Below are 27553 nucleotides of genomic sequence, written 5' to 3'. Positions count from 1 at the left end.
AATCTCTACCAGTTTAGCTCCATGGAGAAGGAAGACATGAGCATCATTAAAAATACAAGTATACATCCCAACATTTCGTGTTGACATTTACATTGTCATCATTTTGTAAAAATGTCCTTTAAACCTTCTAATTCTATTGTCCTTGTCCATTATTGTTCTAAACTTGCCTGGTTCTAATGCTGAAAATGCTATTCATATGCAGTTTCATATTTCTGTGTGGTGAGGTGAAAGGTTTCCCTCTTTAATTGTTTCTTGTTTCTTTCCTGAAGGGAGGCATTCTTAATGCAGCAGGAGGCCTTGTGGTAAGATCAGTCTCTAATTTAAAAAATAATTTGTCACAAACTCTCTCATTTATATGCGTTGCAACACCTCCGAGTACTAGCCCTCCTTGAACCCCTCTACACACATGCATCCACACACACACACGCACACTATGTACAGTTGAATAATTGGTTTAAAACAATTTTACATGGTAAGAAATATACCTCTGCAATTATTATTAAGAAAGTGAGGAATATCGACCACCTGCTGCGAAGTCTCTCCAATATTGTCCATTCTGTACAATGAGTTTTAAACTCAACTCTAGTGGTTAAGGCCTCAATTAGAGTTCGGCGGCCAGGCTACTGCTTCACAAATGTGACTAATGTCTTGTCCATGTCAGCCAAAATAGAGTCCTTGGTACCAGTTGGCTGGGCACAGCAGTGCATTGGCATTGGACCCGGAGTCACAAGGCCAAGGATCAGCAGCAGCCTCCCTAAACACCCAATGGTGCTCAGCAGCCTTCTATGCACTGGTTACTGGGCATGGGGGAGCACATCAGTGGACCCGGGAGCACACGTCAGACAAGCCCAGGCCGGGCCACAAAGCACGCCACCCTCCCGCTGGAGTGGGCTTCACCGCCAAGATGGTGGTCTCCTGCATTACCCCTCTCCTTTGTTGTTGTATTGTTCTTGCTGTAATGCCCCGTTCCATGATCCTGGGCTCCACTGTCTGCCATGGGAGATCGAGCGATAGTCTCACTCAACTCCGGAACATGCGTGGCTAGATGGAGGGGCTGCATTGTGATCCATGCCAGAACGATGATCCAGAGACCAGGAGATCCTGAAGGGACTCCCTTATCAGTCGGCTATCGTACAGCATGTTCAATGGCATTTGTAATATGGTAGGCAAGATATCGGTCACATTTGTGACAGACTATACCATTTGCCAAATTCTAAATTAGGCCCAAAGTCCTCTGTTATGCGCACATCAATACTGAGAACAAAAGTCTAGAAGTCACATCATTAATTTTGGTGCTTGTATAAGGATTTCATTATTATTTAAAGTCAATTATGTAAAGTGCATTAAACTGCATGCTTTTGCAAAACATTGTATTAGTCTCAACCTTTTGCATTACATATTATTCAGTATGGGCATTCTGCTTGTGAGGGAATAATTAAACAGACAATAATGTGGTCATTTTGGTCCAGTCCTAGCACTTTTATTAAGACTTAAATTTAGAAAACACAACCCTTAACTTTTCTTATAACATTACACATTCATGTAAAACTGTGTGATGGTCAGAATCGCCGAATTCATCAAGGTCTCGAATATACATTTGTATGTTTATGCTTACGAGTTGCCTTCATATCCTGACATTTAAACATGCCCCTTTCAGAAATGTATTTGCAGTCCTATGTTGAGCATGGGTGTGTAATACATTCCTCTTCATTGAAAACTCACCTTTGTTCTTTGCAAAATGTGAATTTACGTTCAGAAAATAAGTTGTTTACAGATAATATAATGTCAGTGTAGCAAATCTGCTCCCATGTAGTCGGACCATAGAATGTTAGCCCTGCTTCATGAACCTGCGACTGAAAAGTCTCACGATGAATCACCTGCATAAACTTTCACATATAAAGAATAGTTGCAACTTTTCATGAGGAACAGTGGTTTTCAATCAGAAATCTCCTAATGGGAACGTGCCTGACAAACGTTTGTGAGTACTCACAACGCTTCAAGGACATTCATTTGGTAGAAATCCCTTGGCCTTGATTAACCATAACATTTCTTATTGAGCAGAGTTATTCCTACAGGACATTCTGCCTCATTGGAGGAATTTAAGTATGTGCAACCCCATGCATGAGTACAAGTGAATATTTTTACTCATAAATGACGGTTTGTCCGCATTCAAGTGTCACATTCACAGAAATACCTGATCCTCCAATACAGGCCTCCATAATGAGGCCAAGATCATAGAGAGAGGTAAATACCACTGCTGAATATATAGAAACCCCACTCTTGTCATTTACATGGTATCTATCTCCTGATAGGTTTCGCAATTTGTCACTCTCACTTTGTCAATGCTGATATGTTACTTGCAAAGGGTGGCGTTTGAACTTTAGCAGGTGGATGCAACTTTGATTTAAAATATGTTCATAGATCAGTGGAATATGCATTCTGCTCTGATGGAAATTAAATGGTGCAAAAATCTGCAAACAAAGACTGCTTTCATAATGTCATTCGATTTCTTCCTGCACATTCACAGTAACCAAATTTACTACAAATGGCAAATTTTCCTAACAACATGTAATCATGCAATGTGGCATAATAGTTCACATTTGATTATAAAAAATGACATGAAATTTTGCTAATTATGCCAGTGCAAAAAACAATTCCATCTGAGCCTTGAGAGGTGGTCATCCTTCATGTTTTGGAGTGAGCAACATTCTTCTCTGCTAAAATTGTTTTCCGGTCATTTTTCTGTGGTAATTAATAGAGCAGTGTTAATCACAGTGAAACAAATGCTCATTGCTACATATGATTCTCACAGGACAGACCACCCTACAGCACTTAATGAAATTTTGCAACACAGGTTTTGTTCTCCCTTCTAATTCAGACTTTTTTACCTCCTCCAGGGTGGTGCGGAAAATTTGGTCACCGGAATCGTGGTACAAATTTAAATCATATTCTATAGGTGCATTAGGGATTATTTTGAAGAAATTATATTTCCATGCTTGAGTTGTATTTGACCATATCTGTTGCATGTTTTGAAGTGTGTCACAATCTACCCTGCCACTACTGTTCTTCATCATAAATACAATAACTGCAATGTTGACTGTACTGCAACACAACATGCATGTGTGGGCCCATAAGATACCAAATTCCAGTGGTGCAGAAAGGGTGCCATGGGCCCACATGCAAGGGTTGAAAACAAACCCCAAAATCTCAATTGTTTAGTAAAAACAGCCATGTCTGAGATGCATTGGGCCCCTTAAGCCACTGCAACTGCTGTCCCATTGATGTCTATTCCTCTGCCAAAGTCCCTCCCACACCGATTCCCGATAGCAGACATTACAGTGTATCAGCCAGCTGCTCAGTTATTCTTTATTTTGTCTTGCAGGGCGGTGCTGCTAATTTGTTAGGTGGAGTTGCGGTAAGCATTACCTTGAATGAGCACAGGCGAGGGAGCCTGCAAGAAACAGATAGCCCCATTTGATTGATTCTGACTGATAATGCAATCATGTTTTACAATATTCCACCCCCTCCTCCCAGTATTGCTGTTTTCTCTTTTCCCTGCAGAATAGGCCGTTACACCTCACCAATATAAACATCATATTTAGATTTATGTCACAATCTATGCTGCTGCTACTGTTCACAATTTTCAGTATCCTTTGGACCTGCTGCCAGGGGCGGAGCTTTGGGGGGAGGAGGGGGGTGTATTTGTAGTATATAATTGGGTATAGAGGCTTTCAGTCTGGTATGGTGAAGTCACTGTCACATTTAAGCCTGGATCTTTACATGCCCACACTGACAAACACACGCTGACATTCTCCCTCTCTCTGTCTCTAGTCTCTGCCCTAAAACTTGGTTAGTTTGAAAACTATTGTGTTTTAAGTACGTCTAACACTCCTCTCTTTCCATTGGCTCTTAAGCCCCCCTGTTCTGCTTCTCATAATGTATTTTTTTGTACTCTTACATGAAGTAGACGCTGATAACCATGTAAGTTCTTTAGTACCTTTATTCCAGTAGTACAGCAAGTTGGTTTACTGGTACATCCAACAGGTAGTACAGGTAACAAGTTAAGGTATTGTAGGTTAGCCCAGTAGTCAGACCTTGGTAGTATCTAACCCCACCAGGAGCAGCCTGCCTGCTGCTCAGCCCATCTGTAACTGTCATACCTCACCCAGTCAGACTCCCAACGTTCTAAGCATCACAGCATTCTCAACATTCTACTCCAAACACACACTGTGGCTGATCAGCAGGTGAACTAGTAAACTGCAAGATATGAAAATACAATGCAGGGCATAACATATCCCCCTTATTTTAAAATGAAAAACGAAAGTGACATTTGTACTATGGAAATACAACAATGCTATATGAGCAAACCATACACAAACGAAAATACACTTGTAATAAAATGATTCAAAACTCAGAGATGCCTAAAAGTGTTAAACAACACGAAAGATTCAAAGGCAATAAAAAACAAAACAGAATGAGACAATAAGTAGCATATAGCAAAAAGGGAAACAAACCCCACGACCCAACTCAATCTAAAAAAACATTCTGAAGCATAATGCACATATTGCCAAATCTCAAACATAGCAAAATTACCCATGAAAAGAATGAATCAAAACCAGGGATGTGCAATTAAGAACATCACGAGAGATAATGAACCATTCAAAGTAGAGAACGGATAATATACAACAATTGTAAAATTGAGTACAACAACCCATCCTCTCCCAAAAACAAAATGAGAAAGTGTCATTGCGTTAGACAAAAGGTAACCACCTTGCCACTGTATTTGAGTCTAACTCCCATGCATGCACATCCTGAGTAGGAATGACCTTGAAAAGCATGGGACCCAACCGACACATACCAACCCTATAGTACAATCCCAAAAGAAAGGGAACAAATGAAAAGCACAGTTCCTAGCAAAAGGAAACTTACCTACGTTGTGAAGATGATTAAAACCAAACCGTCACTCCTCATGCGAGGTACAGAAACTCGGGATTATGACCCTAAAGTCCACCCTAATGTAAGGGTCCAAGACTATAACAATGAATATGGGACCATATAACTAACATATACACCCTGTGTAGGGGAACCGTACCCATAAATCTAAACCAACCCTGTGAGAGGGTACAATGTTATGTTAACTGGTGGAAACCATGAAAACATGACCCGCGTCCGGGTTACCAAAAAGAACTAATCTGTAAACCATGAATGGGAACAATACCCATAAACCCACCTTAGTCAAGGCTGCGTGTAACGCACTATGGAAAGGGGCTCGTACCCAGACCATGACCATCCCTAAAATATGGGAACTGTGAGTAGAAATCTCACTCACCAACTCGCCTCAATAAAAAGGCCGCGTGTACCGCTTAATGTGTAACATGACCACATACCCACCCCAGAACAGGGGTTCCAATAACTCTAAATGGGAAGGAACTAGAATCAAACCCATACCCATCCCTAAAATAAGGGAACGTGTAAACACAGCCCATCAAAGACACTAAGAGGGCATCCCTTGCGTAAGGGCACTAAACCTGTGGAGAATGAACCACTGAGGACAAAACACCTCAACTTTACGCTCACTAACTAAACCAGGCATACGTGTAGCCTCTGCCCAATAACACTAATAGGGCATCCCTTGCCTAAGGGTACTGTAACTATACGATGAGCGTTAACTGAACCACACCCCTGAAACTAGAGATGAACCTGTGATTACCACCCCGACATTACATGTCCTACCCATATGAAGGGAAACAAATACTGTGGAAAATCACACTCCAAAAAAACATTACATAAAATTTGCAAACATTTTAAATGCAAAACATCTTAAAACTGTATGCCACACCGGTGAGCGATCTCTCACCCGAAAACATTTACGCCATTCATATTGTGCAGTCTCCAACTCTCCAATTAGATATGTTCAGCCCCAAAGTCGTGTACCAGGAACAACCTCCGAAAATCTGACTTTCCCCAAGTTCACATGAAGCGACATCAAAACTCTGCCTCGAAATGCTTTTGCAACTGAAAGGATCAGCATCAAAACTGCAACTCACCGGCGATGTATCAAATAACACCGTCTGACCTCTGGAAAGTAAACCAAACGGCACGCTTACAAGGTGCACAAATGGTGATCGACGTTCCTGTGCGAGTAGCACTGTAAAGGTCTGACTCTTCGTCAGCAGAGACTTGGTGATCTATTCGTTAATTGTGGTCAAGGTTGGATGTTTCAGCGACATCAGCGGGTAATACCTGTTACATTTATTATCTTTTGAAAGTGCTCGCGTACTCACCGTTGCTGAGTCGCGCGCGTCATCCACCTCAAGGATTCCATGGTGTTTGTTCCCTGTCATCCAGATTCTTCACCCAGTGCAGCAAGAGCGTGCTTTGAGCCACACGGCACACGCTTATGTGCGCGCTGACGTCTACGCTTGGAATCTACGAGGCAACACACCAAAGACTCCGTTTTTTCTCCTCTACGTCAGAAATGCCACGGAAACAATCGGATGTTTCGTTTGAACAGTAAAGTTATACGTGACAGTCTGTTGGGTCAAGGTACTCTTCGCTTTATGTTGTGCAAGTTTTTAAAGCACAGTCAACAGACAGAATTATTATTTTCATTCGTATTGGATTCAAACATTGGCAGTTCATTAATACTCTAGCGCCATCTTGTGGATGCTCGTTAGTTACAGCGTGTCATTGTTCATAGCAGTTTTAGTGAATTACAGGTTACATGTTCAGGTATTATATTAAAAAAAAGGGAAAATAGCACATACATAGGGTGTATTGTAACAAAAATTATATTGTGATACATATATGTTACTCTAATATTCAGGGAGAACAGGGAAACTCACATTTGCAGTGAAAATTTTGTGGTATTTTTTTTTTTATTATTTATTTGTTGATTGATTATTCTATCTTAATTTTCACCATGCAAAATGTACAAGCCCCTTCTCCTTTTCTACAGCTTCCAGGGGATCCACCAGTAGAGTGGAAAGTTTGGTATAGAGCCTTTACCAAGTATTTAGGGGCCATTGGAGGTCTCAGATTTAGCGCCGAACGTAAAAGATTTATCCTTGAACATAATTTGGGTTTTGAAGGGCAGGCAGTTCTTGAGCATTTACCTTTGCCTGAGCTAGCAGAGGGGGTTGAGCCGCTCAATGATTTTGACCAAGCTATTCACATGCTAGAAAAACAATTTGATGTGGAAAAAAGTTTAGTAGTAGCAAGACATAAGTTTTTCACGAGGGAACAACAAACCTCTGAGAGCATTGTATCATATGTCGCTTCTCTACGCATCCTAGCATCTGACTGTGAATTTGAGATGTTTACATCTCAACTCATAAGAGATCAAATTGTGGTACGTTGCAGAGACAAAAAAGTGCAACAGAAGTTATTAACTTTAAAAAACCCATCTCTTGAAGAAACAATTTCTATTGTCAAAAGCATTGAATTATCGCAGTCATCGTCCAACGAACTGAGATCTGATAAAACAATGGTGGGGGCTGTAAGTGATAGTAAAAATAGTGCAGACAAGAATGGTTTGCCTGAGAAAAATACTGGTGAGAAAAACGGCAATGAGGTTAAAGGGAAGTCGCAAGTTGCAAAACAAGATAAGAAACAATTCTATCTACAGAAGAAGAATTTGTGTTCAAAGTGTGGTTATTCTGCACATTTTCCTAATTCACGAGTTTGTCCTGCTCGTAATGCTATGTGTAGGAATTGTGGTAAACAAGGTCACTTTGCTAAAGTATGTAACTCTAGAAGGAATGTCAACGTTGTGTGGGAGGAGAGTGACATTCTAGAATGTAACACAGAAGTTGTGAGTTCCATGAGAGACCTTATGTTAGTAGTGAAGGATGATGGTGAGGACTGTGCAGATCCTATTGTAGACATAGTTGTGGATGGCAAAGTCCTAATATTGCTTGTTGATTCCGGAGCACGCATGACAATGATCACGGAAGAGTTGTTTGAATCTGTTTGGGGTGACAGACATTTGGAACCTCCTGATAGAAGTCCAGTGTCTTATGAAGGAAGGAGGATCCAACTTAAAGGTTTCTTTGAAGGCACATTGATGTTCAAGGAAAAAATTATCACGGGGAAAGTTTATGTAGCTATTAAGGGATTAGACATCCTTGGGTGGTACCACCAAGCTTTGTTTAAAATGACTCTTAGGCCAGGCACTAAGGAACCAGTCTCTATTGTTAATGAGTCAAGGAGTGAAAAAGACTTTTCCAGTTGGGGAAGCAGTTTTCCAAAAGTTTTTTCTGAGTCACTGGGATTAATCAAAGGCTTTAAACACCTTATTAAGGTAAAAGATGGAGCCATTCCTTGTAAACATAAGCTACGCAATGTACCTTTGAGTGTTCGGGATGACCTAGCAGAGGAGTTGGAAAAGATGTGTGAAACAGGGGTGATCGAACCAGTTGAATCATCCCTTTGGTTAAGTCCTTTGGTCGTCGCACGGAAAAAAAATGGAAACCTCAGAGTCTGCATTGACTTACGCAGCCTCAATAAAAATATCTGGGTGGATTCTCACCCGTTACCCCGTATTGATGACATAGTATCAAAGTTTCAAGGGTTCAAATGGTTTTCAAAGATAGATCTGTCATCAGCATACCATCAGGTGGAGTTAGATGCATCATCTAAACACTTGACTGCTTTTGTTTCACCATCTGGCACTTTCCAGTTTCGACGGATGCCTTTTGGGTTAGCTTCCGCTGCCTCTGTTTTCCAGCGTGTCATGGAAAAAGTTCTGATGGGCATGCAGGACACAGTAGTGTTTCAGGATGACATTCTAGTAGCCGGGGTTAGCAAGTCTTCGCATGATAAAAATTTATCTGAGGTGTTGAACAGATTACAAGATAAGGGTATCGTAGGGAACTTAAGTAAATGCGTGTTTGGTGTGCAGTCCATAGAGTACCTTGGACATTGTATTTCAGGTGAAGGCATTCTTCCTAGAGTGGGTCTGATTGAAGCTATTGTCAAAATTCCGTCCCCCAAATCCAAGGAACAAGTATCATCTTTCCTTGGCATGTGTGAGTTTTATGCCAAATTCATTTCCAACTTTGCAGCAAAGACCGCCCATCTTCGGGAACTTTTGAAAAGGGGAACTGTGTTTCTTTGGGATCAAGAATGTCAAGATGATTTTGAAAAAATCAAAAATGAATTGAACCATTGCAACATTTTAACTCCATATGATCCTGCTTTAGAATCCATAGTGTCGGTGGATGCTAGTTTGGATGGTTTAGGTGGCATGTTAACTCAAATGAGAGGTGGGTCAGAACAAACGGTTGGTTTTATTTCCAGATCACTGCGTCCCAGTGAGAAAAACTATTCTGTGATCGAGAGGGAGCTTCTTGCTTGTTGTTGGGCAGTTGAGAGGTTCAAAGGTTTCCTTTGGGGCAGATCGTTCAAGCTTATGACTGATCATAAACCTCTTATTCCCATTCTTAATGGTGTGCTTGTAAAAGATCATACGCCCAGGATAGCTAGGCTGAGCTCCAAGCTTCTTCAGTATAATTTCATTGTTGAACACATTCCTGGGGGGAAAAACATTAGACCAGATTTTTTGTCTAGATTGCCGTTGCCGGTGAGACAAGAAGAATGTGTTGCAGAAGAAGATGAAGAATGTTTGATCGCAAGTATTGATGTTTGTAAAGAGGGGTGTTTCAAGGAGGATGAATGGTTTGATGCATTGAAAGCAGACTCTGTTCTCAAAGAAGTTAAAAAGTGTATTATTCAGGGGTGGCCAAAGGAGAAACATTTGGACTCTGAATTACAACCTTTTGCTAAAGTGGCTGATGAATTATCTTTAGAGGAAGATGAAATGATTCTGCGTGGTGACAAGTTTGTACCTCCAGCGAGTTTGAGAGATCGCATAATCAAGGCAGGGCATGAAGGTCATCTGGGGCAGACGTGCACTAAGCGCAGGGTTCGTTCGATTTATTGGTGGCCCTCAATGGATCGGCATATAGAAAGTATGGTTGAAAATTGCTATACTTGTTGTTCCAGTGACAAAGTAATCAAGACTGTGTCTCCTCCCAAAGTAAGAGTCGAGTTACCTTCAGGGGCGTGGATGAAACTGGCCTTAGACTTCATTGGCCCATTCAATGTTTTATCCAGCAAGCATAGGTTCGCCTTGGTGGTTGCGGACTATTACAGTAAATGGTGGGAGGTGTGTTTTATGACTGAGCCTAATTCTACCAAAGTTATCAAATTTTTGGAAAGCCTGTTTGCTAGGGAAGGCTTTCCTAAAGAGTTGGTGTCGGACAATGGAGTGCAATTTGTTTCCAAGGAAATGTCTTGTTTCTTAAGTCAATCTGGTATTGTCCACAAACGTGTGGCTCTCTATCACCCACAGGGCAATGGTTTCATTGAGCGCATGAACCGTATCTTAGTTGATTGTGTGCAATGGGCTGTTGCTGGTAGCATGGATATTGGGGGAGCTGTTCAGAGCATGTTGTGGGCCCATCGGACTACACCATGTTTGGAATTCGGAAAGAGTCCATTTGAATTACTGAGAGGGAGAGTTGCCACGTTCAACATGTGTCCTGCTTGGATGAGGCAGTGGGGACTTTTAGCTAATTCAGGTTTGTCTTCTTCTCAGGTAAACCATAAAAGTTGTGTTGGCGGTAATACCTCTGTATATCAAGAGGAGTGGGGTTCAAAAGAGAGGTGGTCTCACGATATCAAAGTAGGGGATTGGATTAAGATAAAGATCCCACACAAAGTACCTAAAGGTTTTTCCAAATTCAGTCAACCTGTGTGTGTAGATTCTGTCTCGCGGCATGCTGTGAGAGTCAAGGGGAAAAATTGGTGGAATGTGTCCAGAGTTTATAGAATCCCTGATAAGGTTGTGTGTCGAATGGGTTTGAAGGACAATTCTGTTTCGGGTCCCAGTAATTCCTTTCCAGTAGGTGGGAATTTTGGTTTGGATGGGGAAAGTCGGTCCTGCAAAGAAATGTCTCCAGAGGGATCTTCCGTTTCAATCAGGAGGAGTACACGCAAAAGAATTGTTCCCAAACGTATGGATTTGTAACAGCCCACAGTATTTGTAGGATGTTTTAAGCTTATTGATGTGCTTTTTGCGCATCTATTTGTTATTCTTCTTTTCTTTTTTGAAATGTATTTATTTTGTGTTGTTGTTTTGTTTTTTTGTTTTGTTGTTCTTATTTATGCAGAGAAGGGAGATATTGTAATAGCTTATGTGGTGTTGTCATGGCACCATGAATGTTCTATGGGCTCCAGGGTGATGGAATGTATGTGCTTGAAGCACAAGCTCATTCCCTGGAAGCTGTTGATGAGATGAGCAGCAATAAACTCGACTTTAACCACAATCTGCTGGTGTTTGTGGTCACTTCAAACATCTTCCTGCTACATAAAACTTTATCGAAGGAACTGCGCTCGTGGAGAAACAAAAAAAAAACTTGGTTGGCAAAATTACGTGGTTGGCGGATATGGCACGCGCCTCCAATGGCAATTACGTGGTTGGCAAAAATAAATGTTAACCTCTCAAAATGGCAGCACGTATTTACACGCCGCGTCGAGTGGCTCACGGCACGCTCTGTGTGCCCAGCGTCTAACAACCAGCAGTATGAAGACTTCGTTAGACGTAATAGAAGACCCAAGAAGCCGCGAGCGTCTTCGTGAAGGTAGGCTTTCACGCACCAAGCACAGCTCGTGCAACGTTTGAATTTAAACTTAAATAGGCGGTTGAGAATCACCGTGAGCAGGGGTCTCAAAACGGACTAAAAATCAATGTGAAAAAGACAAAACAAAAATATGTCTCACCTGCCACACCACGTAACTCGTAGTCGTCCCCAACTTGCAACTACACTTCACACACTTTCCTTCGTGTGAATTCTCCACGCTGAGAATGGCCCATAATACTCACAAAACTTTTAAATCACATCGTTGTGAGAGAAAACAGCCAATAAATGCATCAAAAACACTGCAAATCCTTATAAAATCGACGTAAAATCATGAGGCAAAAACGTATTTTCAAAGCCTTCAAAACACCACCAGATGTCAGACTTGACTTGTGCTGTATACAAAATGCACTGTAAATTGTAACTACTCCATCAAGCTCCTCCAAAGTAGCGCCAACAGCAGGAATCCTCAGAATATGGCACTGAACAGCAGTCCATGTTTGTCTTGATCTTTGCTGCGCCTAAGAACATGAAGATAAATGTTCCCAAGACTTTAACTTTCCTTTTAGGCGCAGAACTTGTGGGTGTACGCACAACCACACAGTACAGCACTCTGTTGCTTGGGCTGTCCGATATACAGGACACTGGTGGGGTTGCGAAGAGTGCTGTGCCACTTTCTTCTGTTGCTAGTGACATCTTGAGTTACTTCTTTAGTAGCGCTGTTTGAAAATTCTTCTTCTTTCTTGTTCTTGTTACTGTACCATCTTCCAGGGCAGTGAGTACGTTTCCAACTCTCGCTCGTCGCCAAAAATATGTTGTACTCTTACATGAAGTAGACGCTGATAACCATGTAAGTTCTTTAGTACCTTTATTCCAGTAGTACAGCAAGTTGGTTTACTGGTACATCCAACAGGTAGTACAGGTAACAAGTTAAGGTATTGTAGGTTAGCCCAGTAGTCAGACCTTGGTAGTATCTAACCCCACCAGGAGCAGCCTGCCTGCTGCTCAGCCCATCTGTAACTGTCATACCTCACCCAGTCAGACTCCCAACGTTCTAAGCATCACAGCATTCTCAACATTCTACTCCAAACACACACTGTGGCTGATCAGCAGGTGAACTAGTAAACTGCAAGATATGAAAATACAATGCAGGGCATAACATATTTTAACAAGATATGCCAGCATGATTGTTGGGAAATCTGAAGGTACCCCCCTCAACCTTACTGTCTGCTGCACCTTTGATAGGTATGTCACTGCTAAAGTCCCGCCAACATATATTGCCTGCAGAAGACTTAACAATGTGTCTCATTCCCTGCTAACCTGATGTGTATTTGTTCCCCAGGGCGGTATTGGAAATGCACTAACCGGACTTGTGGTAAGCTTTAGCTCTGATTCTATATCGTTGAAGTGTGAAGGGGAACTCCTGCTGAAAACTGTTGGTCTCACATATGGATTGCTTTTGATCTATAAATGAATCATATTTTATAGTATTACACCTTCCTCTCTACTAATGCTGTCCTCTATTTGTCCTCTAGAAAGGTGTTACGAACATAGGAGCCGGAGCTACAGTAAGGAAAATATATATACATCTATATCATATAAATTATACATTTATATTACTCATGTCTTTTCATTGTACAAAAATTATGAGTAGGGGCTGTTGATAGCATATTTCCATTGAGATAGGGCTTCACGACTCTTGGTTGTTACATGACATTTTATCCACTAGTTTTAGAAGATGTCACCATCCCTTTTACAAAAAATCAGCTCTGTTTGATGACAAGGGTAGTGGTTTAAATACAACAGTGTTTGTTTACAAAATTAAAAAGATAAAACTACATTAGTGGTGATTCCTGTGATTTTAGTTAAAGTCAAAGTTTCTGTGTTTCAAGCTCAGGAGTATTGAGACCACTTAATGGCAGATCAATAAGCTACTGCTCAAGTTCATAACTAAAGGTGTGACTATACCGTACATATATATGCACACTGTGTCATCCCATTCCTGTATCTATGTCAATTCTCTGAGTGAGCCAATCAGTTGAAAAGAGTAATACGATATTAAAGGCAGAAGAGCATGGGATAAGAGGTAATTATTTCATACTGGTAGGTGGAGATCACACCTGCTAGTAAGTGATGCAAACAGATGTCTAAAACCAGTTTCCCTGAAAGGGAAATTGCATTGGTGTACCAGTCTTCAGGAAAAAGTGTCCATATGGAGTTTGTGTGATGGAACATCGCATGCCTATACAACTCATGCCTTACCACGCGGTCTTAACCATGACCGTGTCTTTACGACACATGCCTTTACCACGCATGCCTTAACCACGCAATTATATGGTAAATACATGACTGGTAAAGGGACATGTGTGGTAAAGATCACACTCCTGTCCCTCTCCCCTAATCCCTAAAAATTGCCCCCTACCGTCTAATCTATCCATTCCAGGCATATAAACTACCCTGACGTCTATCCTGATCCTTAAAATTCAACCCCCATTCCTCAAAATACTACTCCAACCCCAGCCCCCTTCTTGAGCCCTAAAACATCCCCACCCTGTTAAACCTTCCCCACCTCCCCCTGCCCCTTGCCCAACTGCCCCCTCGAACTGTAAACTGCCCCTTTCCTGTCCCCTGGCCTCAGCCCTAAAACCCAGCCACCTAAAAAGTACTCCAAAACCAGCCACCCTCCCTGAGCCCTAAAACCAGTCCTACAACATAAAACCTACCCCCGCCTGCCCCCTGCACCAGCCCAACGGCCCCCCAGCCTATAAACATTCCCTTTTATGTCCCCTACCCTGAGCCCTAAAACTCATGACCCCCCAGCCCTGAAAACTACCAGACCCCCAAGCCCCCAAAACTATCCTAGCCCCCATAACTACCCCCATCCCCTACAAACTACCACCACCCCAAAACCCCACTTACCTCACCGCCTTGCAATCCTTCCTCTTCCTGCTTCCTGCTCTTCGGCCAGCTAGCCAGCAACTTGACCACGCATATGCGTGGTTAAGGCATATGCGCTGTCAAGGCATATGTGTGGTTAAGGCAAGCATGGTAGGGCTTGCAATGTCAGAACACACGTGGCTGAGGCCGCTGTGTTCCAACAGTTTTTCTCATAAGGACACCCTAGGAAATGTAGCATCACTGTAGGAACATATTTTAAAACAACAATGGATACCACTCACACATCAACTGACAGAGCCATGCAGCCAGGTACACACCCACTCACATGCCTATACAGCCACTCAGACATCCACTCACACAGTGATACAGTCACACAGCCACTCAGATGACACTTTAGAAATAGTATTACTCATCAGTAGTAGAGAGAGTATAGTAATTTAACGTATAGGGTAGATTAGTATTTATCTTTAAGTTTCAGAAATGTTAACAAAACACTTACACTCACTAGATGATGCCAGCAGTGATGTCATTTGAGATGTCATCAGTGATGTCACTGATCATGTCATGAGTGATGTACTAGGCGAGATCATAAGAAGTGCAGTGCGGGGGCATACGTTATAGTTAGCTCAGGTAACTATAAATGCTGAATATCCATGGTGTTTTGCGTGTAACATCTGAGCCTAAGTATAAAGTCCCAGTAACTTTTTTCTTTTACTGAATTTCTAAGGTTTTTTAAATTCTATTTTCTAACTATAACAACACTGTAATCTTTGATTTTATAAGTGAATTTTGAAGCATTGTTAAATTTTATTTCCTATCCATAATGTCCCTGTAAACATTGTTTTTCAACTGAATTTCAAAGGTTTAAAAAAAATGTATTTCCTAACAGTATCCTGTAACATTTGAGAGTATGTGTGTGTGAGTGGCTGTATAGGTCGGTGATTAGGTATGTGATGGCTGTATGGGTCTGTGGCACATGGTTGATGGGATTAAATGCAGGAGTTAGAAGAGATTAATTATGATTAGGTTGCAGAGGTATGACTTTCAGCAGAAGGAGGGAAGATTGTGATCGTGTAAATGAGTTGGGAGAAATTTGATGAAATAGAGAATAGTCAAACATGCATTTGTCATAGTAGGTTGTCCTGAGACAGAGGAGGCATGCAGAGCCTGGAAGGGATGAAGAGAGACATTTGAAAGAGAGAATAAAAAAGGAGAGGCGGCAAACAGAATTTTAATCAAAGGAAGTTTTTAAATGCCGGATTCAAGGACTGTAGTGAATATTTTTGAGACAGCATGCTGTTTGAGGATGCAAGGATGTATAAAGAAGCAACATTATTTACTTGTGAAGATTGTGCTATATCAGAAATTTTTAATAGGTACTAGAAGCAGGTAAAACCATCTCTTTGTTGCTACATTACTGCTAGACAAATGATCCAGCCAGGTCAGTTTATGAGCTCAAGGGCTGAAATTGAAAAGTGAAAGATAATGGCTGGATGCATATTTCGAGAAAATACCTTGGAAATAATGTACACATTGAAAAAGACATCCTGCCTTTCATCCACAGGTTCGAATCAGAGTATTAATTATACAGCAGAGTTGGATACATTTAAATACCTCTGATTTGCATTGGCACGAGATGGAAGATGAGAATAGCTTCCCAAAGAGTGGGAGTGTATTACCTGCATTACAATGGCTGGAGGGCAGGGAATGCAAATACTGGTATGAGTGAGGGGGCGATGAAACGGCTCCCTTTACAAATTTAATGAACACTTTTGTTAGCAAATGGCTGCTGGTTAAACTTCTGAAGCACTGTCCTTTTTGAAGATGCTGTAGGTGAGTAGGGGTGGAGCTGCAGGTTGAATGGGGCCCTGAAGGTGAACTCGGACAAAACGGAGGTCCTCATCCTCGGCCCCACCCCCTCAGCCTGGGACGACTCCTGGTGGCTGACCGCACTGGGAGCAGCACCAAGACCCACCGACCAGGCACGCAACCTGGGGTTTATCCTCGACTCAACACTCTCCAAGGCCAAGCAAGTCAACGCCGTCTCATCCTCCTGCTTCAGCACCCTCTGCATGCTCTGCAAGATCTACATGTGGATCCCCACCGAAACAAGAAGAACGGTCACCCAGGCCCTCGTCAGCAGCAGGCTGGACTACAGAAACGCCCTCTATGCAGGAGCCTCGGATAAACTCCTGAAATGACTACAACGCATACAGAACGCCTCTGCACACCTGATCCTCGACATCCCTCGCCACTTCCACATTGCACCCCAGCTGATAGACCTGCACTGGCTTCCTGTCAACAAGAGGATCACCTTCAAGCTCCTCACCCACGCACACAAGGCACTCCACAGCACCTGACCAGCATACCTCAACAGACGACTCACCTTCTACACCCCTAACCGCCAGCTCCGCTCCGCCGACCTCGCCCTCACCACCGTCCCCCGCATCCAAAGAGCGACCACCAGCGGCAGATCGTTCTCCCACCTCGCCGCCAAAACCTGGAACACCCTCCCCATCCTCCTACGGCAGACCCAGGACCTACTAACCTTCAGGAGGCTACTCAAGACCTGGCTATTCGAGCAGTAGCATCACCCCTCCCCCCAGCATCTCAAGGGTGAGTAGTGCAATTTACATATTTCTTGATTGATTGATTAGGTGAAACCAAGCATTTGTCTACCTTTAGTTTGTTTTACATTTGTTTATTCACATTTTTGCACACACAATGATAACATACATATTGATCAATGTCAGTAGGTGACCTGCATGTGATACAACTTTACAACAACAGAACAACTAACTTACAGGACAGAAAGTCGAAGAAGAGATCGAGCCAGCGAGTTTTATTGCACTTTACATTATACATGTCTATACGATTATGCTTTTACACATTTTGCTTTATTTAACTACAACAACAAAAGCAACATTTGTGTATTTTGCTATTTAGGACCTTTTGTGTAATGTTAATTTAGGTACTTGACTCCACCATATCAGGACCAGTACTATCAGTATCTTCAGTTTGTTATGTGCATATCCATTCCAGGATTGGACCCAATATATCTTTTGGCCTTGAGGCAGGGGGCATAAGTTCCCAATATAGGGCATGTTGGGTCTGGCAGTAGGCAATGTCCTGCAACCAGGCTTTAATCAATGGTGCCTTGGTCTTCCCCCAGTGCATAGCCACTCGTCTCCTTGCCAGGAGTAGGAGCATTACATGTAGTTTCCGTGTGCTCACCGGAGTATATTTCACGTATCCCAGTAAGCCTGTGAAAGGTGTAGGGTCTATTAGAGTTCCTAGTTTTTCCCCAATCATGCCGTAGATATCAACCCAGAATTTTGCTACAGGTGGGCAACTCCAGGCCAGATGCAGAAAAGACACCGACTCAGCCCTGCATCTCCAACAGCTAGCATCAGGCCTAAGTCCCATGCAGTTTAGCTCCATCGGTGTCCTACAGAATCTATGTAGGAACTTAAAATTTATTAGCTTTAGCCTGTAATTGAGAGAGAGCACATGTAGTTGGGAGCAGCAGAACTTCCACTGCTCTTCTGAGTTTGGAGGATTTATTTCAATGTTCCATTCCATCAGTGCTTTTGGAAACAGTACCAGAGCAGTGTTTTGCATGTTGCTATAAAATCTTGTGATAAGTTTGAGTGGAGTTGGGCCAATCAGCAAATGTTCAAGTGCATGTAGCTTAGGTGGGGTCCTTAGGAAGGTGGTGTTTGCTTGTTGGCAGGCCTTGTATATTAGATGATATAGAAATAACTATTCTTGTTTTGCCAGTAAGGGGCGAAATGTATTCTCAGGATATAGATCTGCAAATGTGTGTTTATCCCTAGCCCACACCCCAGCACCACACTTACTGGTCCTCCACTGGGGGGATACATCGGTTATGCACCACCGGTATAAAGGGTGCATATAGGACCTCTAATTTGGCTCTGTTTCCCAGACCTTCCCAGCCCCATCTTAGTGACTCAACTGTGTCAATCTAATTATGTGGTCTTCTATATGACTGGCATATAGCAACTGATAGTGGCGTGGGTGCAGCTTTATCTTGCTCAACTGCAAAATTAGGCTGAAACGGTACAGGGTGGACCCAATAATGGAGGAACTGAGCTTGGGCGCACTATGTATATGACGGAATGGTTGATGCCTTCAGACCTCCCTGTGTCAGGGGAAGCATCAGTAGTTCACATGAGACCCAAGCTTGTTTTCCAACTCAGATCAATGACGTTAATAGGGACTAAAGTGTCTTGAAGAAAGCCTGTGTTAGTGTAAGTGGAATATTTATAAATAGATATAAAAATGTAGGCAAAATAACAATTTTAGCTATTGCTATACGGCCGGCCAAAGACAAAGGTAGTCTATTCCAAGTAAGCCCTCTAGCCATGTCACTGCCCTGCCATAGTTCATGACACACTGTTCTTGAATATCGCTGCTCAGCCATATTCCCAAATATCAAACAGGTCCTTCAGCCCATTTCAGAGGGTACTCCGTTTGACAGGGCTTGGTGTTTCTCGTGAGTGTGAATAGAACCGACTTTGTCCAATTTATTTGTATACCTGCTAGTCCCCCAAATTTTAGGATTTTCCACAGCACTGGGTTTAAATTGTCTGCAGGTCAATAATAAACATTGTGATATCATCTGAGTATAGTGATACGATGATTCCCCTGGTGGAGAAACCCAGTCCCCTGTCCTCGTGGTGCTGCGTCAATCTAGCAGCTAATTGCTCCATAGCGGTTGCAAACAACAGGGGGGACAAGGGGCAGCCCTGTTGTGTACCTCGGGTGATTGGTATCTTCGAAGAGACCAATCCATTTAATCTAAGTCTAGCAGAGGGACTTGTATACAGTAATTTGATCTGGTTAATGTATGTTGGGCTAAATCCTAATCTTGCTAAAATAGTAAAAATATATTGCCACTCTAGCGAGTCAAAGGCCTTGGTGGCATCTAAAAGCACCACCAAGGCTTGTGTTTGGGGATTTAAATAATGCAGTACTGAGAAAAAGGTGCGTAGATTGTGTTCTGTAGCTCTACCTGGGATGAAGCCCGATTGATCGGGACTGAAGATCCAGGGAGGTAGGGGCTGCATTCTGTTTGCCAATAATTTAGCATACATTTTGGTATTGGTATTAATTAAAGATAGAGGGTGATATGAGGCTCTTTCATTGGGCGGTTTCCTTGGCTTGAGTAGTAATAATATGATTGCTTCTCTAATTGTGGGGGGTAGAATCCCAGTTTCCTGCACTTGTCCTTACAGCGTCAGGAGCTGGGGGGCTAACAGGTCTACGTAGCTTTTATAGAATGCAGCTGTGAGGCTGTCCGACCCCGGGGCTTTATCCGAGGGCAGGCTGTTTATTACTTGTTTTACATCTTGTACAGTGTAAGGCTCATCCAGGTAGGCCCAGTGCCGCTTGCTCAACCACAGAAGCTCAATTGAATCTAAATAGGTCAGCACCTCCACCGGTATTGTACGTGAGGAGGAGGAATATAATGTGGTGTCGAATTTTGTAACTTGGTCTCAAATTTTTGCGGGCCTCTGACCTCATTGTGGTTATCATCCACTATCTCGGATATGAACATAGCATTACCAGGTGGGCACAGCATATGAGCTAGAGTTTTACTGGGTCTGTCTCCCTCGCCATATCATCTAGCCTGTGCATATTTGCCCCAAAATTTCACCTCTCTGGGTGCCTCTGCTTCGTATTCAGAAATTAGCTCCCTAATGTCTCCCAGGAGTTTTAGTTCTCCCGTTCTGTAATACTGTAGTTCCAGCATTCTTATGTTAGATTCTAGTTTTTGGATGGTCAGCCTAATTGATTTCAATATCCCAGCCTGTCTGGAAATACACTGCCCTCGTATAACCGCTTGAAGGCCTACCATAAAGAAGCTTGGAATTGCACCGTTCCTGCGTTTGTGTTGAATTAATCTTCTATATCCCCTATGATTTGTTCCCTGAAGATGGTATCAGTTAGCGCATGAGAAGGGAATCTCCAATTATTAACCTTAGGGAGACCCTCGCGCATGGTCAGTCGCAACAAGACAGGAGCGTGATCCGACAAGGTTCAGGATAGGTGTCTGACCTCTGTCGTCCAAGCTGCTATGTCTGGTGACACCAACCAGTAGTCTAAGCATGACCAGGCATTATGATGTGCTGATATACATGTGCCCTTAGATGTATCCGGATGCCTGTGTCTCTAAATATCTAATAAATGTCCCTCTGTTATTATGGCGTTAAGTGTCTCGTTAGATCTTGGGTGCAGTCTGCGAGCCCCTCCCCTCCTGTCCATATGGTTATCTATTAGAGCGTTGAAGTCTCTGCCCCATATGACTGTGTCATGTCCTACCAGGGTGATTTTAGCCCACACAGTTTGAAAGAAATCTGGCGAGGCAACATTTGGGCCATATATAGCAGTGAGTGTAACTTTTGTCACATGTAGCCTCCTACCCAGGACCACATATCTGCCCTCTGGGTCTGTATGTGTCCAATATTTGCCAAGTCGGATCAATATGGACATCCCTCTAGCAAAGTTAGAATAGATAGAAGAGTTGATTGAGCTCCAGCACTTGTTATTTAGCTTAGTTTGCGTAATGCTGCTTAAGTGCGTTTCTTGTATAAAGCATATATCTATGTTGTGTCTTGTCAAGTAAGCTGGTACCATTCTGATTTTACGGTGGTTATTTACTCCTCTGATGTTCCAAATAAGTAGATTAAGGGTCGTCATGGATGAGAGGCTTTAGCATTAGGTGAAGAATCTAGTGTGCCTATTGTCTCTGGGTAGTTACAATAACGATTCTTGTTGATGTGACCTAGTGGTATATGAAACGGTGAACCCAGTGTAAAATTCAAGCTTGTATTTATCCTCTACTGGATTCCTACTCTAGATTTAATTATCATTTTGTTACTGTCCTGTATAACTTTATTAACATTACCATCCCTACGTCTGCAAACAACAACCCCCCAAACAGGTTGAGTATACGACACCCCATCTTTTAAACTAAAGTAGGATCCCCAATCAAGGGCCCTGCGAACTTCAATGGGAGATCTCCCTTGAGGTATAGATGCACCAGCGTACAACCCCGCATTGCAGCGGGGTGGCCGCACAGGTGTTTGAGAGCCTACCTGCAATATAACAACGCAAAATGTAAATGGCAGTACCGGCTAGTGGCCGACTATACATTATTCTAACATTTTAGAGATATTTGCAACTGAGCAATAGCAGAATTAAATTTATAGCAAGTTAGTGACAATTTAGCAATACCTGGCGGTGCCAGGCTACACGATTCAGTCATTATCACTAATTCTGACATCAGGTGATGCAGCCACAGCTGCTCTGGTCACTTTCTTGTGGCCCCCAACATGTTTTGCGTACTTCATGGATGATTTTGCGTCTTTAAAATGGTGCACTGAACCCTTGTGCATTATTTTTAGTTTTGCCGGGTACAGAAGAGCATGGGTTATCTCTGCTTATTTCAGGAGACGCTTAACTGCCACAAATTCCCTCCTGGCTGCCTGGACCGCCAGGCTGAAGTCCAGGAACATGGAGATGTTGTTACCCTTGTAATCAACGATGCCTCGTTCTCTGGCTAGGCGCAAGACTGTGTCTCGATCCCAGTAGTTTAGTAACTGTGCCAAAATTGGTCTTGGTGTGGCACCAACCGATGGGCTACGTCCTAGTGTCCAGTGGGCTCTCTCTACTATCAACATTCCAGAGAGTTCTGTGCCAAATAGGTCTCATAGCAAATGTTTCCATCTTGGAGATCGCTGTAGTTTCCGGAATGCCTATTATACGTAGATTGTTTCGGTGAGATCTCGCTTCAAGATCATCATTCTTGACTCTGATTACATTAAGTAGTTTGTCCATGGAAAGCAGCTGTTCCTTGGCTTCAAGTTGGAATTTGTGCACTTCCATTGCGTGAGTGTCTGATAGGTCTAATTGGGTCTAATGGGAGTCTACTTGTTTCTTGACCTGATCCATTTCGGAGGTAAGAAGATCGAGTTTATTGTCCATTGTTTTTAGGCTAGACTTCATGTCTAAAAGTAGGGATCTAAGGTCCTTGTTTCCACCCACTGCCTCATTCTGAGCACCCTGGTCAGTTTCCGCATCTGTATCCGCATCCAACTGGCGAGTGAGTCTTTTATTTTCAAAGGCTAGCTTTGTTTGCTTGGTATCATGTTTTCTCATGGCGCCAGGATTTTGTAATTCAATTCCCCAATCAGAAAGTCAAAGGAGGAAGGGGAGCAGATCTCAGGCATGTCCACATTGGGCTTAGGACTTCGTGTCGCTCAATTCTGCCTCCTCTCCAGCCCAATATGACTTGACAATTCCTTTACGGGCCCCTGCAGGCAGATCTTGATTTAGGGCCTTCTGTAATACGTCACTACTTGTTTCTTTGTTGGCAGTGTTGATGTTTTAAATCCACACTTTGGGTCTATATGACACGTCCTGCTCCCAGCCCCAATATTCACTCCTGTATCTCCACACGCCCGGCGGGGGCAACAGAGTAGCAGTCTATGCACTTCCCCTAGGCGGCACACCCAACAGTCACAATGATCCCGCCCGAGGGGACAACAGCAGCGATTACCGACGGTGAGAACAGCCTCCTGCCAGGGACGCAGGACGCATGCAGTGCAGCAGCAGTCAAATGCAGTGACTGCTGCGAGCGCGCATCGTCGGTGGAATTCAGTCCCAGGACCTCACTGGCACTCTCAGCAGCTCCTTACTGGACCTCTGATGCAATCTTCGGCTTATTCAGCGCACACAGGTAGGCACCCAGTCCGCATCAGCATTTGGCGAAATCAGGTCGCTACCGCCAGGGCTCTCCGCAGGAGTCACCTCACGTCCCCGGGCAGGCCACGTGCCTCCCCAGGGCTCTGCCAGGGTCGGTCAGTTGTTTAGCGGCCAAATTTCAGCAGCAGTCTCCACTCTCCCTTCAGAGGCTCACTCTGCAGACTCAACGTTCCTGCCCGGCGGGGGACCACAGCAGGGCTCGCCGACATTGGGAGCAGCCTTTTCTGCCACCAAGAAATGTTCACTTATGTAATTGTGTTTATTGATGAAAAAGAGTAATAATATGTTTTAATATTCTATATTTTCATTTTAAAGTGTATTATGAAATGTTTTTTAATATGTCATTAAATGAATGTTTTTAAGTTTAGTAAGTGTTATTTGGGTTTTACATTGTTGCACTCTGTTTCTTGGAAATAAAATTGCACCAGAGGGGCGCATATATATCGATAGATTACAAACTTCTTGACCATATTGCCTAGGGAAATATACTCTACTTGCATAGTACCCTGCCCTAGGAATTGTACATTTATTGGACAGGGGGCCCTTGTTATTTTTTGTGAACATGCAGAGCAACAGCAGTCAAATGCGGCGGCCGCGGTTAACGCGCACAGTCTGGTGGAAAACGGTCCCAGGACCTCTTTGGCACTCTCAGCCGTTCCTTACCGGACTTCCGATGCAGTCTGCAGCCTATTAAACGCACACAGGTAGGTGCCTAGTCCTCATCGGCATTTGGCGATATTAGGCCTCTATCTCTGGGTGTCTCCGCAGCAGTCACTGCTCGTTCTCACGCCACCCCTGGGCTCCGGCAGGGCCAGTTAGTTGTTAAGCGGCCTTATTTCAATAACAGTTGCAGCTGTCACGGGTGGGCACTCGCCTGCGCCCACCCAGTCATCTTTACAACAGGATATTCATGCCCGCCTTGGCGTCATAGCGGCAACGCATCTGCCTATTTCTTCTGACTACGTAGGCCGGTCGGGGGTTGCGCTCTGATTACAGACAATTGTGCAGTTGCTCCTCAATTATACGTGCCGCAGCCGGTTCCGGCCTTTGTTGCTGATGTAAGCTTTACATCCAGGGCAGTTTTAGGCTCCCAGTTTATTAGGATTGTGAAGAATTATTTTGCGGCCAGCAGAGACTCTCAAAGAGCGTCCATCTTGCTGCTCGGCCGGCCACGCCCCCAAGCCTTTGTCTACCTTAATTACACTTCAGTGCAGAGCAGCCACACCTCTTTGTGCCTCTATTGTGAGCAATCCAGTCTGGAGACTGCCCTGCTGTGAGGGGCATCATTACACAAATGCTGGTTCTGAAGCGCAGCCTGGAAGACATTTGAAATGTAAATGTAGTGAAATTTCCCTTTCCTTATCAGGAAAAGTAGCTGCCACAGTCCTCCTGTTTTTGCAGGTATGGGCAATTTTAATGGCAGGAAAATAATTGTGAATTTGCTTCGACGGCATGTAGGTGTGTGTTTGTACAGCATCCTGTGTGAAAGTACGTCTGTACTTCTATTGTTTCTTACAATTTAGCCGCTGGATGGAACCCTCCCACTGCAGTGCGTGTCCTACCTGTCGCTGACAATTCCATTTGCAGTCATGAAGGCAGCCATCCTGAATCTCATTAGGAGGGGCAGTCTGCGTCTGCCCATCCTCGTCTCCCGCCTGACCTGTAGTGGAGTTACAGCCTTCAATTCCCCAGAGAGTCTCCTTTTAATCCTACCTCAAAAATCTGAAACTATGTGTATGTTCCGATCTTTCACTTGGGAAACTAGACATCAACACAAAGGCCCTTTTGCTAAAAATAGCTCAAAGCAGAACATTTACAGAATCAGATGAATACATTGTATTAGCACAAACACCCGTGCCATTTGCAGTGGCTACTTTTCTGAAGCCTTCTTAGATCAGGAGGCATGTCAATGGGTTGCGGATTGGGTGCCCAAACCCATGTCCAATCTACAGTTTCAGGACTAATCCCAAAAAGCCAAGTAAGCTTCGGAAGCCAATGAACTGACTAGATTTGAAATTGATGACAATAAAACCTTCTGTGTTCAGTGCCTCAAGGCCATAAAACATCTTGCAAGCGCTGCGGCTACCCACCATTTATTATCTCCAGTATCCTATAATCTCTGCTCTTCTGAAGTGATAGAACGTGACCTGTTTTGTCATACTAAAACGTTTTGCTAAGGCACCAAAGACCATTCAGTCTGTAATGTGCGCTGAATGTAAATGAGCTTCACTATCTCAAATGCACCATTATTATGAGCCCCATGAACCCTCTTAACTTGCACAGTTTGGTGGGGGAGGGGTGAAGTTAGACACTGGACACTGCAGACTGGAGCCTCAGCTGTCGGTGTCTTATGGGAGATGAGCAGGCTCTGCATTCTTAGACAGTCTGAATGAAGTTGGAAGTAAGAAATGTTTCCTGGGCATGAACAAAGTATGGATGTCTGTGGTGCCATCACCAATTTTTTACTAAGGACTCCAAGAAACAAAAAACAAAAACGGGTCTTTCTGGGAAGGTCCTTGTGTAGCCTATGGGAAAGAATTTTACAACCCCACTTACCTGCCTCTGAAAGACTCCAGTGGGATGCACTGTTCTTAAAGGAGTTCCCTTCTTTATCTTTTTGCATGTTGACTTGTAACATGCCTTTGTCTATGTGTTAACAAAGGTGGAGCACAGAAAAGAAAAGCGATAAATGTCCTACCTTACAGCATAAGATCCTTCTCTTTGTATCTGGAGGCAGAAGCTTCAGCCTGTAGGCTATCTGGGGTAACAGCATGAGATGAGGCACCGTTCTCAATCAGAGACTATTTCCAAAAATGTTGTTTCTCCGTCCCCAGGCCGTGTGCTCCCTCACAGTATGGGTCTGCAAGAGAGGCTGTGCTGGGTCCCTAGCTACACTGCCAATCACCGTTGTGCGTCAGTGCAATGAAGGTAATATGAAGCCTCATTTTGTGAGAGAGAAAGGAATTAATGGGCACACACAGTAACAACTTACTTGGGAGGAAAAAAAAAATGGCTAGCACAGCTAAAACTTCCTTTGGGAGAAAGGATTACAAGCAAAGCACGCACACTGATGCCATTCACAGGAGAGAAAGGAGTATATTCATATGCACAGCAAACAGCCTACATGGAAGAATAAAAGGGGTGCATACACGTACAGTAGCCACCCACATGGGCCGCATCTAGCCAGTGTACTTGTTTTAAAAAAAACAGCGGAGATGGTGGCCTCTGGGGCACAAAGGAGCCTTAGGAGGAGGCCCCCATTTGCCCCCCTCCTTTTAATTTTGCATTGCCACTAACTACCAGGAACTGGCCTGCCCGGAGCGCTATCCTGTTAATTCATGAATCTATCACAAGTTTCACGGCAAAAATGTAAAGAAATGAAGTTATTTATTCCTGACGGGCCCCAGCATCAGACCTAGGGTATATGGGTATTCCTACCCAGCCCCTTCTCTTTTTGTAAGCTCTTTGCTTGGGACTTGGCTAATTACGAGTCCTAAGATGGCTGCCAGCACTTTCTGATGGAAGTGGTGGCACCCAATCAGATCTCTGCACGAGATAGGGGGATTCGCTGAGCGGTCACTTCCCTAGAGATACAAATTTGGTTTCCTTTCAATTAATCTACTGAACAGATTTACACAAAAAAACAAAAAGGCCCCTTATTGACCAAGAGATACCTTTCTGCCAAAGTTGGTGTAATTCCGTTCAGTGGTTTGGGTTGTAGTCGTGGTCAAAATACCTATTGGAATTAACATGTGAAGTGCACTTTTGTGACCCCTACTTTCTCTCAGCCTCCGCTTGACAGATCACCCCCAAACTTACCATACCCAACGAGAATCACTGGTGGACTTTAAAAACAAATCGTGAATATTCATCAAATGGCACTAAATATATAGGCAAGTCAAAAAGCGCTTTTCTTATGGAAACTAAGGGTCTCATTTTGAGTTTGACTGTAAGGGAACTGCCATTAAACCCGGAAACCCCGCTACCTAGTTGGCGGTCTGCCCCCATATTAAGATGTTGGCGGTTTGTAGAACGAAGGACTGCCAGAGCACTGCTGCCACCACCAGCCATTCATCGTCTGCCTTGCCGGCGGTAGGGTAAAAGCAGCTGTTAGAGGGTGGTTTTGACAAGCTCACCACCATCGGAATTACGAGTTGGTTTTCTGTCGAGCCGACCATGGCAGGAAGACTGCCTGCTTTGAGTTGGCAGAGTCGAAGGAATTG

The 27553-nt window shown here is 43.5% G+C and overlaps 1 protein-coding gene across 5 annotated transcripts in view; it reads left to right on the top strand.

Moving 5' to 3' along the window:
- Positions 1-27553, top strand: part of LOC146811210 (uncharacterized) — an 82841-nt gene that overhangs the window by 36158 nt on the left and 19130 nt on the right. For all 5 annotated transcript variants that reach the window (XR_014966699.1, XM_085618243.1, XM_085618244.1 and 2 more), the window contains exons 11-15: positions 270-302; positions 2898-2930; positions 3383-3415; positions 12985-13017; positions 13178-13210. Coding sequence is in view for 4 of the 5 variants with exons in the window: in XM_085618243.1 (XP_085474369.1) it covers positions 270-302; positions 2898-2930; positions 3383-3415; positions 12985-13017; positions 13178-13210 (165 nt within the window). In the remaining variant the exon portion in view is untranslated. The remainder of the gene's footprint in view (positions 1-269; positions 303-2897; positions 2931-3382; positions 3416-12984; positions 13018-13177; positions 13211-27553) is intronic.

This window comes from Triturus cristatus, chromosome 7 (assembly GCF_964204655.1).
Source record: "Triturus cristatus chromosome 7, aTriCri1.1, whole genome shotgun sequence".
Taxonomy (NCBI): Eukaryota; Metazoa; Chordata; class Amphibia; order Caudata; family Salamandridae; genus Triturus; species Triturus cristatus.
Note: the sequence above shows the minus strand (reverse complement) of the source record. Positions and strands in the feature narration are given on the sequence as shown.